General features: G+C 55.3%; 1 protein-coding gene across 3 annotated transcripts in view; it reads right to left on the bottom strand.

Annotated features, from left to right (window-relative positions):
• Nucleotides 1-3,416: 3,416 nt before the first annotated feature.
• OTUD7B (OTU deubiquitinase 7B) overlaps nt 3,417-14,189 on the bottom strand; it is a 34,474-nt gene continuing 23,701 nt past the window's right edge. For all 3 annotated transcript variants that reach the window (XM_080570059.1, XM_080570061.1, XM_080570060.1), the window contains 8 exons: nt 14,056-14,157; nt 12,950-13,077; nt 10,218-10,330; nt 9,316-9,443; nt 8,555-8,704; nt 8,062-8,176; nt 6,904-6,988; nt 3,417-6,113 (listed from right to left, as the gene is read on the bottom strand). In XM_080570059.1, coding sequence (XP_080426185.1) covers nt 4,812-6,113; nt 6,904-6,988; nt 8,062-8,176; nt 8,555-8,704; nt 9,316-9,443; nt 10,218-10,330; nt 12,950-13,077; nt 14,056-14,157 — 2,123 coding nt within the window. In that variant the 3' untranslated portion in view covers nt 3,417-4,811. The remainder of the gene's footprint in view (nt 6,114-6,903; nt 6,989-8,061; nt 8,177-8,554; nt 8,705-9,315; nt 9,444-10,217; nt 10,331-12,949; nt 13,078-14,055; nt 14,158-14,189) is intronic.

Consider the following 14,189-nt stretch of genomic DNA (forward strand, 5'->3'; position numbering starts at 1 on the left):
CGAGAGGGAGGAGCGGGGCTGGGGCTCGGGGCCATCAGCAGGACCCTTCCTCGGGCTCCCAGCCGCGCCTGGCTCGAGCGTGGGAGCAGGTGGAGCGAGCAGCTGAAATAGCTGGCATTTTTTCTGCTCCAGCAGGGAGCGGAGCCCCGTCCCACCCAGCCCGGAGCGCTCCCGTAACATCCCACGGGTAAAAAAAACCGGGGGGTGCCGCACCCGGAGCCGGTGCGAAGCCTCCAGGCTGGGTTCTCCGAGCGGGGGCCAAAGTCCTGCGAGTTCACGCGGGGACCGATCCAGCTGCCGCAGCGCTCGGCTAGACCCAGACCTTTGCTCTTCGCCCCGCCAACGCCTCCTGAACCCAAACCTGCACCCAGAAACCCGTTTCACCCCAAAACAGCGCCGCGGGGGGGGGGGGAAGAGGGCGCAGGCGCGCGCAGCCCCGGGGCCGAGAGTTTTCCTGATTTCTGAACCCACCGAAGCAGCCGGAGCGCCCCGCGTTGGCAAGGAGCTGGATTTTATCGCCACGCCGTGCTAAGCCTCGGGTGGGTTTTAAATCCTTCGCCCGACCGCCCAAAGCCCCGGGGAAAGGCTCCTCCAGAAGGGTGACAAGGGACACGACCAGGGCAGGAGCAGCAGCTGGGAGGGGGGGGGGGTCCCCTTTAAAAGCAGCCCCCCAGTGAGCACCCAAAGAGAAGAAGTTCTCCCTGACCTCCCCGTATCGATGGCAGGAAGAAAAGCCAATAAACCCAAGACGTCCCCGCAAGCCAGGCGAGGGGGACGCGGCGGAAGGGCCTGGAGCGGGGGCGACGCTCGTCCCGAAGCGCAGGAAAGAGGCACGGCCGCCGGCGGTGGTAATTAGTTGAACGTCGTTTATTGTCAGTGAATCTATGGTAGCATAAATGAAGGATGCCGTGAACAGCCCGATTACAACGCGCCATCTAGTGCTCAGTACAGCAGTGCTCGAACAAAAGAGTAAAAATCGCCAACCCAATATCTCTTAATTTAAAAAAAAAAAAAGTCTTTTGTGAATAAACGGTTGCAGAATTAATTCAGGTCACCTCTTGTGCGATCGGTGAAGACCGGAGCATCCCACCCCCCCTCCCCGGAGGGGCTGGGGACACCGGGGACGTTACGAAGCTCGTTTGGGGAGCCCGGGCGAGACGGCCGAGACGGGGCCAAAACCCAGGCTGCGGGATGGGACCCGGGGCTAAGACAAACTGAAAACGTTCCAGACGGGTCGCAGACCTTTCCTGCAGGAGGGCCAGGCTGCGCAGAAACCCCCAGGTCCCGATGGCTGCAAAGTTTCTTCCCGTTACACCGCTAAGTGCACTTGTTTCGAGACCTCGGGATCAAGCCGCGGCCTCCCCTTCCCCGTCTCCTTCGCACGGCGGCGGGGCAGACGCGGGAGAAAAACCCTGGGGTGGTTCGGTGCCCCCGTGCGAGGTGCTGCGGAGCACGAGCTGCTCTCGCTCTCCCCCCCCACTTAAAAAAAAAAAGGTACCAAAAATATATCGAGCCCCTAAAATATATCAAAACCCTAAAATACGGCGTGGGCAGGGGCTTTAGCGTGGTTATGGAAAGGAACCGGTGGTTGGTAGATGTCTTCGAATAAATATAAGTTGTATTTAATAGTCCCGTAGAAAAAAAAGAAATTAGTTTCACCATAAAGGAAACAAAAATGACCTGAAAAAATCCTTAGCAGTACTGAAGAAACGCGGCCGATTCCCTCGATTCGGTGTGTAAGGCAGGAAGGTTTGGGCTCAGGGATGCTCAGGGAACAGCTGAGACTCTGCACTTCGTAGAAAAAATACTCTTCGCTATTTTACTCTTTTCATTGGAAACCTAATTTTGCCTGAAGTTGTGGTTTTTTTTCCCCCATTTTGAGTTTAAAAAAAAGCTACGAATTCCAGTAACGGCGGTAAAAACGGCAGACCAAGCACGGGCCACGGGGCTGGGCTTCAAAACCGACCCCGAAACGGGGAATTGGGGAATTAATTTTTGGGGGAACTTCGCCCCTCACCTCCACCGCCCCGCTCTCCTCCAGGCTCCCGGGGCTGCGGCCGTCGGGGATCGCGCGGTGCCCGGGGAGGACGGCGCCGCGGCCAAACCTCACCGGCAGGGCCACGGCACCAGCAGCGGGCACAAAGCACTCGGCCAAACTCCCTTTTCTCCCCCAAAAACCCTCGGGAGGAGGAACGGCGGCAGCGGCTCCGGCAGCCGGGCGACGCTGGCTGCGCCGCACGGCCCCCTCGGGCGGGTTGGCGCAGCGGCTGGATGGGGTTGGCCGAAGCGGGGATGAATCCCCCCGAAAAAAAGCAGGAAAGGGGCATTGAGCTGGTGGAGCATCAATTTGTGCCTTCCGTCCTCCCCTGCCTGCGGTCTTCGGCGGGGGGCGCGGAGCGTCCCCGCTCCCCGTGCTTTGGCGGGGGGGCGCGGAGCATCCCCGCTCCTCGCGCTCTCGGCAGCAGCCGAAGGATTCTACAATAAAGCCGCTGCTCCGGGGCACAGGAAAAAGAAGAGGCAGAAGCCCCTGCACAAACTGTTCCCCGCACAGCGAGCTGGGTTTTGTTTTAAATAAACCCACTCAGGTTTGATATTTGGGTTCCGCCAAGGAGTTGCTGCGGGGTGACCGGGGCGGAGAGCCGCCGGAACGGACCCGACCGCGCGCGCTCTCGCCCCTGCAGTAAATCCAACGCACTTTAACCCAGCCCCAGGGAGAAATTCGCTGCCTTGCATCACTCCAGGACCAGAGCACGCCCACAGCAGTCACCCCGCACGCCTCCCTGACCGCGTGCCAGCCCCGGGGCTCCCCACTGCCGGGCAAAGGGACCCTAAGGAAAACCCCGCTTGCAGCAGCGACCTTATTTCCGTGCCCCTTTCGCAGCCGGGCAAGGCTTATCTACGCTCCGAGCAGCAGCGATTTAACAAAACCCCAAAAGAACAGCTTTAGTTAGAGGGGTGGAGGAGCTCGGATATTTACAGGCCGTCGGCTTCGAGCGCGACAGCCCAAACGCAGCCCGAGCGGGGCCGAGCCACCCAGGTGGGAGCACCTGCAGCAAGGCCCTTCCTGCACAGGGACGGCCCCGGCCTTTACCAAAGCCAAAAGCAGCCACCTGCGACAGAAAAGGCCTTAATTTGGGGCTGGGTTGGTTTTTCAGACGTACATTAAACCGGCAGAAGTTGTACGTTAGAAGAAAGCCTTAGTGTATTTGTGAGAATAAGGCTTCAGGTGAGTCCCCAGTGTTAAGTACACTTTCACCCTCTCTGCCCCGTTCTCTCTTCCCTTCTCCCCGTGGCGGGCGGGGGGATCAGCGTGGGAAGGGATTGCATAGTTTGATGCCTTTTGAAAAAAAAAAACCAAAAAAAAACAAAAAAAAACCCAAAAAAACGAGGGAATGTTGTAAAGCTTTGACTCATCAGCGTAATTCACGTTTTATTTCCACGCGGTAAAATGCTGAACCTTTGCTCTATACAGGACTGGAACGAGGATCGAGTCCAGTTTGGGATCTACAGTTACAAAAAAAGATCTGTGCAAACATTGCAGTGCTAAAGTTACACCCGCCCTGAAAAACGGGGAGCTCAGGGCAGCGCTCGTGCCGCGCCGCGGGGCTCGGCCGGGGAGAAGGGGACGTAGTGGATGGACCACAGCGAGTGTGGGAGTAACACAGGTACGGGTTCATTTTTCTTACATTTCACTCTTTAGCCCTATTATCAAAAAATATCTTTAATATTACTCAGCCTAAGGTCAGTTACGTGGCTCAGCAAAATGGAGCCGAGTTAATTCTATTCAGCAGAACAGAGGTAGTACGGAAGTAGCTTGCTCAAGTAGAAAGAGTTATCGTGTGTGTGTCCACGCACAGCTGTAAGCTAAGGGCAGCCCGGTGCAGATTTACCTCCCGGTGCCGCGGGGCGCTCTTTGTCCTCCCTGCTTCTCCACGCCGTTGGTTATTGCTGGGTGGAGACACTGACCTCGTTTCTCCGTCGATTCTAAGTCGGTTCGACTGTACCGGTAACGGTTCCGCACGGAACTTCTGCGGGAAAACTCAAAGCCACTCAGCACTGTGACCACCCCGTCCCCCTCCCACCCCAAGAAGAATTTTAAAGGAACGTTTAAAAACAAGAGCCGAGCCCCTCGGAAGGGCAGCGCCCCGAGCCCGCTGCTGCGAGGCGCTGGGAGACGTCCGCTGGGCTCAGACGAGTTCAAACCGAAAACAGAAAAATAAAAATAAAATAACGTCCGCTTCCGACTAAGCTCCTCTCAGTACCAGAAAACATCAAATAAAATAAAAACAGTGTTAAAAAAAAAAAGAAAAGAAAAAAACCTCTCAATTAAAAGGTCTGTGACTTTCTAACTGAAATTGCTGGGGCATTTTCGCTCGATTCGGGAGAAGCGCTACGAGAAGTGAGGGTCGAGCCCGGCCGGAGGACCCGCGGGGCGCTCGCTGCTCCCGAAGCTTTGGTCTGGTTCGGCGGTGGCGGCGAGGAGCCCCCGCGCCTCGCGCTCCGACCTGAGCTCGCCCTCCACGGCGGCTGCCTACCGAGCCCCCCCCCGGCTAACCCGAGCCCCCCCCGGCTAACCAGAGCCCGTCCGAGGCGCCCGTGCTCGTGGCGATGCCGCGGGGAGGAGGGCTGGCCGCGGGTCACCTCCGCGGCGCGGCGGCCGCATCGCGCTCCTCAGCCCGTCCGGCCAAGCGCCCGCCGCCTCCCTCCTTCCACGGACAGGGAGAGGAGCGTGGGGAGGGGGGGGGGTGAAATACGGGCGTTATTGCATCCCCCAGGTGCCACGGGTCCGAAGAGCAGCGCGGGCGGAGCGCTCAGAACCTGTGCACCAGAGCCTCCCGCTCCTTGCGCTTCAGCTCCTCCCTGTAGCAGCAGGAGCAGAAGTTCCCGGTTTCCGGGTGCCCGTAGAAGCTGCAGTTGGGCTGCTTGCATTTGGTCTGCTGGACGTTATAAAGAGCCCGGCCCCTCGCTTTGTCCGCCCCTTTCTGCGAGCCGTCCTGCTCCGCGTGCTCCCGGCAGCCGTTGCTGTGCGGGGCCGAACCGCCCGGGCCGTCGCGCTCCGCCGGGAAGCCGGGGTGAGAATCCGTGTCCGTGGGGGAAAATCGCCCGGCGTGGGAAGGGCCGGAGGCGTGGGGGCTCGGCCGGGCCTGGCCGCAGTGCCTGGGGAGGGTGGCGTAAGGGGGGAGGCTGCTGCAGGGCCCCCCCGCGACCTGGCGCCGGCCGTCGGGGAAGCCGGGGGGATGAGATCCTTCCGCGCTGCTGGCCACGGAGGGCCGGGGGAAGGTGAAGACGCCCGAGTAGCTGGAGGGAAAAGCTGCCATCTTCGCGCCGAGGGCCAGATCCGGGGTCTGGATGGCGTAAGCAGGAGGAGGCTGGGGGTAAGCGGGGCTGAGCATCGCCTCCTCGCCCTTGTGGGCGTTGAGCTCCGGCTCCAGCCTCTTGGCGGGGGCAGCGCTCGCCAGCGCCTTCTTCTCTGCCTCCTTTTGCTTCTGCTCGGCCAAGAAGCGCTCCTCGGCGTCCAGCAGGTACTGCTGGATCATCTCCTCCTGGTACTGGAGCCTGTTGCTGGTCTTGAGGTGGCCGGCGAAGATGAACTTGCGCTCTCCCTGCATGGCAGCCCGGAGGATGCTGAGGCTCAGCCTCACGTCGTTGCTGTACTTGTAGGGGTCCGATGGCTTCTCGGGGGCTGCTTTCCCCGGGCAGGTTTTCTCCACAGGAGCCGACAAGTCTCCTTGGGAAGATTCCTCTTTGCTTCCTTTCCTTGACTTCAAGGATCCCTTCTTTTTCTTCTCCAAGGTATCTCCCTGCCCGTTGCTCACGCCTCCCTTCATAGTTTTGCTGTGCATCAACCCTCCCATGTTCTTTTTTAGCTTACTTCCCAAAGTCTTGCCAAAGCTGCCCAGCTTGTTAGCGACCGAGTCTGCCCGTTTTTTATCCTTTTCCTTGTCCTTTTCTCGGTCTTTCTTTGGTTTCTCTTTGTCCTTGCAACCCCTGCTGCCACCGTTGCTTGCCGAACTGCTGCAGACCGACTCCTTGTCGGACTCCCCTGACTCCGCAGCTGAACGAGCGTCGTCTCCTGCAGAGGCTGTAGGGGATTCCGGCTGGGCCAGAGGCGCCTGGGGAGAAAGAAAACACATATCAAAGTCAAATAAGTTCCTCAGATAAGACTTTTCAGGCTGAAGGTGAAATAAACGGAGAAGCAAGCACTCGCTAGGAGAACAGAGGGGACAAGTGGCGGCTCTCAGATCCGGAGTTATTTCACGTCAACGCTGCAGCCAAAGGGCGACCCACAGAACTCAGCACACGCCCTGGCCATGTGCTGGTTTCAGACAGCTCACGTGCAAGTTTGGGGAGTTTTCTCCAAAAGAGAGGAGAAAAAAAAAAGCAACACAAACAATAAAAAGCTAACAAAGAAATCCTTCACGCCTGGCAGCCTGGTGACACCCGCACTGCTAAGGCAGCTGCCACGGGGATGTTGGAAGCAGGCAGAAGTTCCCAGAGCTCCACGAGTCAGTCCCGACAACGAAAGGTCCCAGGAAAATTACAGTCAAGCCGCAAGTCAGCTTCTGGAGGCCACAAACCAACAGTTTGTGTTTGTCTTGGAATAGGCAGCAGTCGTCCTCGCTGCCAGACACCTACACAGCAGGCTGCGCCGCTCAGCAGGACGTGCGAGGGCTGCGCTTCAGCTTTGCAGGAAGGATAAAAACAGGCAGGAAAAGCTCGAGAGAAACGCGCACGCACAAAAACACGAGTTGTTCATCCGCTCGGAGCCGCGCCAGCTGCCTTTTCCAATGGAAGCACAGACGGCCTCACGTGAAGGAGGGCTGGGCAGACGACGACTTCGCTTCCGCCGCCCTGCAGAAGGGAGGCTGAAATAACTAAAGAAGACACCCCTCATCTCTTTACCTGCGTGTCACAAGGCAGCGTGATCCACTTAACATTCATGTAGCTGTGCAGCAAGTGCAGCTTGGCTTCCAACGATAGCGTCACGCTAAAATTTGAAACAAGCACAAGAAGTCAGAGTCAAGTCCCACTTTAAGAGCCAAGGTTTTTTTCCTCCATCGTTACCAAGGCATTTGCCTGTTGCCTTTACGTTAAAACGCATGTTTTAACGGGTAAAAACCATCAAGGCATCAATACAAAAGATAACATTTTTGTAGCCTCCCAAGCCTTTTAATTAAAAAGGAAATGAATAAGCAAGAAGATTCCTGTATGTCAGAATCGAGTTTGCTACAAATTAATACCAACCTGGCAAATAATCTTACTGGTACACGAGGCAAGTAACAAAAAAGCAGATGTCACAGATCTAAACAGAGCTAGTTTCAAAATGATTTTCCTCTCCACAAAAACAACTTCAGAAAAAAAAGCGAAGATGTTTTCTCAACAATTTCCATTTGTCATTTTTTTTTTTCCATTAAAAACACACAGTATTTCCTATCGGTTAAAAAAAAAAACCAACTCAGAATGAAATATCTGTACCGCGCAATACTGCGTCGCTAAGACCTGCCCTGAGCTTTAATAAACGCGCTGATCTTGGAGGTTTCTACGTTTCCTAACCCGAAGTCATGTGATGGACAAGTCACGCTCCCAGCTCTCCGACCACGACGCCCACTATTGGTGACTCCTGGCTCAATAACAGGAAGCTCGCTGCTACCAAACCGTGCCGCGGCTCGCCCGTGGTCTGAGCCCAAACCAGGACGGGTGTCTGCCTGCGAGCATCCCTCCGGCTCCTGGGGCTCCTGGGCAAAGGTGTTTGTTATCTCTGGGGACGCAGGAAGGGAAAAACGCACCTTTTTGTGCCTGAGAACCCAGGCTACAATACCTGATCCTCCTTATCAAAGCCGATAAGATGTCACTACCCTTCCCAAAATATACCAAAATACTCAGGACATCAGAAAAAAAAAGGAAAAAAAAAAAAAGAAAAAGCTGCTCTGTCTGCACTGACTAGGTTCGTACCCCAGCACAACTTCCACCCAGACCCAAGAAACCCCCCAGTGCTCGTGAGCGGCCGGGGATAAGACCAAACCGCGCGGCTGCGACCGCTCCGGCGTCCAGACAACCGACCTGGCCAGCTTGACGTTGTCACTGTCGTCTTTTCCCCACTGCCAATCCTTCCCGGGATCCACGGCGAAGTGCACAGGGAGCAGCTTATGCTCGGAGTCTGTCAGGGGGATCACAGCTGCACGAGGAGGAGAACGGAAAGCCCACTTACTGCCCGAAAGGACGAGATTTGGCACGCTGCGCCGAGGCGACGGCGGCTGCCGCTTCTGCGCCGCATCCCTCATCAGTCGCCCCAACTGCAGTCGACGCAGAAGCCCGACGTCTATCTCCTGCGTGCTCCCCACATAAATTAAGCTTTCCTCACGTCACCCGGCTCCTCCAGCCTGTCTAACCCCCGTGACAAGGCAACCTTTCACGGTGTCAGCAGCGGCAGCCAAGCTCGGGGCGCTCACCAAGAACGGCGTCGGTTCTGCCGGCCACTGGTGGCGTGCCAAACGGCGCACACTGCGACTGCCAGGGCTCGGGCCGTAAATCACCGGGCTCGTTCATCACCTACCTTGATCTTTTGTGGGTTCCTTCTGCTCCATGGATACCAGGGCAGAGAAATGGGCTTGGTCGTACGCCAGAACCAAAGGGGAACGATGACATTTGTTGGCTGGAACTTCCAGGGGAAGATAGATGCCTCCAAAGGGAATAGGGGCAAAGGCTGGAAAGAAATGGGGCTGATTAGTTTTCATAATAGGATGAAGAGTTAAGACTTGTTTATCCTGAAACTGCTCCAGAACAAGCTGTTTCACTTCACGGTTTTACCTGCAATTAGCTATCAACTTGGGGGGCAAAAGAAGAAAAACAAAACAAAAACAAACCCCAGACAGACAGCCATTTTATACCAGGAGGAACGCAGTTGCAGAATGAATCTGTCGTTTCTACAAAAGCCCTCCTCCACACACACACACACAAAAAAAACAACTTAAATTTGCACACAGAGTGATGGTAATTGATGAATCTTTTCTGACAGGAAATTAAGTCTGCTAGTGGAAAATACTACACGCAGAGAACGGAATTTCCCATCTGTACACACACGTAGGGGCAAAAGAAGTAGAAAAGTCATCGTGAAAAGGCAGCAGATCAGCCGCTGATGCTCAGCTGTATGGCTCATAGCCTCCAGCGGAGTCACGCCCAGCAGCCCGCCCCACGCTCATCGACAGGGCTGAAAATCAGGCTCCACGGAGCAGAAAGAGCCCGTGACAGCAGTGCACAGGCAATACGCAGCCTGAGCCCGCACAATTAATAAAGACAGGCGAGCGCGACTCTTACCTTCTCCCCCCGAATCCCGCAGCATCGTGTCTGCCACCACTACTATGGGTCTCTTCAGCACGTGGGCCAGGACAAAGACATGAAACTCCTCCAGGCTCTCGTACACGGGTTCCTCAGAGCTTTCAACGCTGGGAAACAAGAACTAAATCAATTTTCATCCTCTGTGCACTTAATCATCGCTTTTAAAGGCAGGAAGAGTTCTTTACAGGCAACCGCAAGGACATAGATCATATTAATGGCATTAAGTTTCATCTTTTCTCTAATTTCGTATGTTAGACACAGAGACAGATCCAAAAAAAAATCCTATTCTAAGGCAAGGGTTTGTTTCCAGGAAATACCACATTGCTGCTTGGCACTTCTTGGAGTCTCTTATCTAAAGAGCCTCAAAAGTTGTGTTTGTTTGGGACGGCTGCAGCGATAGAGTGCCCTTGAAACGCAGAGGGAGAGAGAACACTGCAGAAATTCTCAGCTTTTGTTTATCACTCTCATTTCGGAGCCAACAACATGATGAAACGTGAGAAAAGATTAGGTTTTTGTTCAATTCTGGAAAAGAGCCGTTATGCCACAAAAGGGGTCAGGCAGCATTTAGAGAGACGGTTTTCCGTAACATTTTAATGGATGTTTTCATTGTTTTTCACAATCCTTCAACCCTCCCCTTAAAACCCTCCCACACGAGCGGGACCAAAGCAGCAAACCCCTCCGCTGTTCCCAGCCAGGTCCCTGGACCTGCCCTCGGGCAAGTTATTCCAAGCTGTATATTTAAGGAAGATATTCTCTTTTATTTTTCCCCCCTGTCCCACGTTAATCATGGCCACTTAAGCCCTGGACATCCCAGCCGGAAGGCTGGAAAGCCTCCCAGCCACTTCGCACGCCCCGTCCGTGCGCTCGCGTGCTCCACGTACCCGCCGCAGTTGCCTCCGTTGGTGCCGTAGTGCACGCGAGGCTCGCTGGAGGCCAGCTTGATCAGCTCGTTCCACTCCTTCTGCCACTCCTCTTCGGTGTAAACGAGACCAGACTGGGAAAGGGACGACAGAACAGAGTCCTCAATGTGAATTATTTTTTCCAATTTCTGTAGCACGGTTTTGTACACGCAGCCACATCATCTCTCTATGGATTTATGCAAAAATAATCAATATTTTATGCAAAAAAAAATGCTAAACTGAGGGAGCGTGGTCTGGACAATCTGGGGGGGAGGTGGGCTGTGAACTGGCCGAAGGGAAGAAGCCAGAGGGTTGTGGTCAATGGGATGGACTCGAGCCGGAGGCCTCTATCTAGTGGAGCCCCTCAAGGGTTGGTACCGGGACGAGCGTTGTTCAATATATTCATCGATGCCTTGGATGAGGGAATGGGGTGGGGGATTGGGCTGGGGGATCTTCCAGGGTCCCTCCCAATCCCTAATATTCTGCGATTCCGTGAAAAAAAGCACCCCCCCCTAACATTCTCTGATGCTGTGAAAAAAAGCACACACTTCCAAGCCAGCGCTCTCAAGCCAGCAGGGGGATAATCTGCCTAAAGCGAAGAGTTTTCATCCTTGTGGGGTGGAAGTAAACGTTTCAACCCACAGAAGGAGAGGAAAGCTTGACTCTTACTCTAACCCCTCCCGTATTACAGCTGACATAACCTACAGGCAAGGGACAGGGGGGCGGATGAGGACTGGACCAGCTAAAGTTTGCCTTTAGAAGTTATTCTCCTCCCTTACTGAACTACGAAAACAAAAGAAAGACACCCACAAAGCCCACAGAGATCCAGGACAAGGCTTGCTGAGGTATTTTAACACACTTGATACTTTTTTAGCTCTCCAAAGAGGCACAAGGCGCATAGCACAGGCAGGCCCCGATGGCTAATTATAAGAGTGGGATGGATTTTTTCCGTCGCTGCAGATTCTTTTACGAACCGCAGTCAGGCTGAACTGTTTATCCTTTCAGTCCTTTCTCGTTTGTCCGTGCACTCAGACCGGCTTTTTACTCACATTCCCTGAGCACGCACGTTACGATTACCAAGCATCGACTCCGCACTCGCACCACGTGAGCCACGAGGCACCCAGCCCAAAAACAAGCGCAAGGAAAGCCCCCGCGAAGCACGGCCCTTTCCTCGAAAAGCTGCGGTGCTCTGAGGACGTCGTTGTACCCAGCCCACAAACACAGCACCCTGCCTCCGGTACAACCGCTCCGCTCCAAAAAGTCCGCAGCAAGCATTCGCTTCAGGAATTACCCCACGTCTCCTCGATGGAGAAGCCTTCCAACACGGTCCCAAGGAGTTAAAAGGCTCGTTAAGCCTTATTAATCCCAAGTGAGGGGAGAAATACCTTAAAACACAAAGCCACGCTCGAGCCTGCCGTGTTAAGGCCACGAGGAATAGCAGGCAGCCCTGCCCTCCTCCTCTGTTCCTGGGCCCAGCGATCGGAGCTCCAGCATCCAAACACAACATCCTCAGCCCTCGAAGCTGCCAAGAAAGCCTTCAAGCCACGAACCAGAAGCAGCTGACGGCCCGGCCGGCTCCCCGCTCGCTCAGTAAGGCATTAATTAAGTTTCCCCGCTCCTGGTTAAGCCTCCAACGGGACTTCTTTCATCATTGATCCGAGCGTAAAGCGAAGCGAGGGAGGAGAGCGCTGTACCCAGAGTGGGTTAGGCAAGTCGGAGCAACTTCCATCACCCTGGGCTGCCTCTTTCCGAGCTTACTTGGAAAGGAAGAGCTCCTAATCCCCGACTTCCAGCCAACCCCTTACACAGCACCTGCCGCACCGGCTGAGGCTGGGCTGTTGCACCTGACCGCAGGCACCACCTACACCCGCCTGCCTCCGAGAAGCTTCTGCTGAGGGTTATTACAAGGGAACGACGCAACCGAGTCCGCACGCCGAGTATTTTCGAGCCCTTTAAGGCCTACAAGTCACAGTGCTTTGCCGATGGCTAGTTCCGGAGACAGCCCTGAGCACGCAGTTTAAAGAGATGTACAAAAGCATGCTTTTAGTAGCGGTCAAACCTCCAATTATTTATCAACTGCTTTGTTACAAACAGGGAAATAGATCTTTTTTTTCAGCCCGACAAGATGCTAATCTCCGTGCCCTTCCAAAAATAAAAAGGAAGCTGGGAAGTAAACAACATCCTTCAGTGTCAGGTGGAAACAAAAGTTTACTCTGCTCACAACACCGCGGCGCGATTCGAGGACATCTGGTAACTTTCCGCCTTGACAAAGCCACGTCCCTGCTTTCGGGGGGGGCGAGCACGTCGCAGCTTTAGGAGCCTTTCATGTGGCGAGCTCGCCGTTTCCTTTTTTAGTGGGGGAGGCTGCTCCACGCCTCGACCGAGGCACATCTTCCTGATCTTATCGCGGGAGAGACCTACACGACAGCTCGTTTCCATCAGCAGCGGACGTAACACGGCGCCAATAAAGGAATTTTCCTCCCTTGTAATAAAGGGCATTTCACCAAAGCTTCACGGCCATAATTTAGAGGGGAGGACAGTTCTCATCATGGCATAGCCGAGTACTGCAAGCCACGGACTTGCACAAAATTCAAGACCTTGTTTTTGTTTTTCCTCCCAGACCTACGGGATGGTTTTTTTCCTCCCAGACCTACGGGATGTTTTAACAGGATTTTCCCCTCTGCTCGGAGGCCCGCGTTCAGTCTGGTTCCTACCTCCTTGTTCTGCTGCGTTTGCTGCCAGCGCCACCTCCGCTTCAGGGCTTCCCTTTCCACACCTTTATCCATTAAGGTATAAAGGGATTTGCGAAGCATGAGATCTCTATCGTGGAAACCCCACATACCTGCACAGAGGGGGGGGAAAAAAAAAAGCACCAGAGGATTAGCGAGAGCTGGCGTTTCTCCATCTTCTGCTGTCTAATGGCTGAACTCCTACAACCCGCCACAAAACCGGGGGAAGCGGGTAAATTGGGAAAAAAAGGGCTGAGAAACGCAAGGCGAGCAGGGCCAAACTGAGCAAAAAATCCAGCAGCCCCCAACCCCCCTGTCCGAAGCCTGCCTTTCCCACCCGCGGCGAGCTTCTGCACAGCTAAAAGCAGCAGCTGCTGCCTTCGGCTGTAAGGAATCTCCCAGACGAAGCAAAATATTTGCTCGCGAAAATCACACGGTGCTTTCCGCCGGGCTGATCTGTCGAGGGAAAATTTAGACCAGGTGAAACAAGGCTGTGGTTTTGCTGTGTCTGAACAGAGCCCGCCACGCGAAGGAAATGCCCGACCCAGCTGATTTAGAAGTCTAGAAACCTCCAAAACCGTTGTCACGTTTGACGAGGTGAAGTCACAGGAGACAAACCCGGGCCCTGGAAGCTGCCCCGCTCTGCGAACGGGCCCTCTGGTATCTCACATTTCCTTCAGAACCACGGGGAAACTTGCCAAAGGGAAGGCTGAACCCCAGAAGAATAATTTGGGGAGTACAGAGGCAGTTGGCAGCCCGGCGCCTTCAGCTCAGCCTCTCCCGCCGAGCCCCAGCAGTTGGGCACCTCCCGAGGCTCACCCGGGTTGAGCAGCGGGCCCACGGCTCCCCGCGGGGCAGACGAGAAATGCTCGGTCCCACCACGGGCAGAGCCCGTCCCCAAGGCACGTTGGGGTCCTGGGCTCTCCCCACGCCTCCTCCAGCAGCGTCAGCTTCCCCGGTGCGATGGCACAAAGCGGCCGGTGAGGGGAAGGGAGGCTGCGGCCACCCATCTCCCCGCACGGCGCTCTTTACCGGGGGCCAAAGGGAACCACTCGGCTATTTCTCCATCCCGCGCTCAGCGAGGCTCTTACCCAGGGAGGCGGCGTGCAGCAGGCAGTTCCCGTCCCCCGTGGTGGCCAGGGGGAGCAGCCGCTGGCAGCTGGGGTCCACGTTCGCCCACCAGTTCAGGCGACCTGGGGAAATAACGGAGAGCGTGAAAACGGGG

Source organism: Anser brachyrhynchus (assembly GCF_964034855.1).
Source record: "Anser brachyrhynchus genome assembly, chromosome: 28".
Classification (NCBI taxonomy): Eukaryota; Metazoa; Chordata; class Aves; order Anseriformes; family Anatidae; genus Anser; species Anser brachyrhynchus.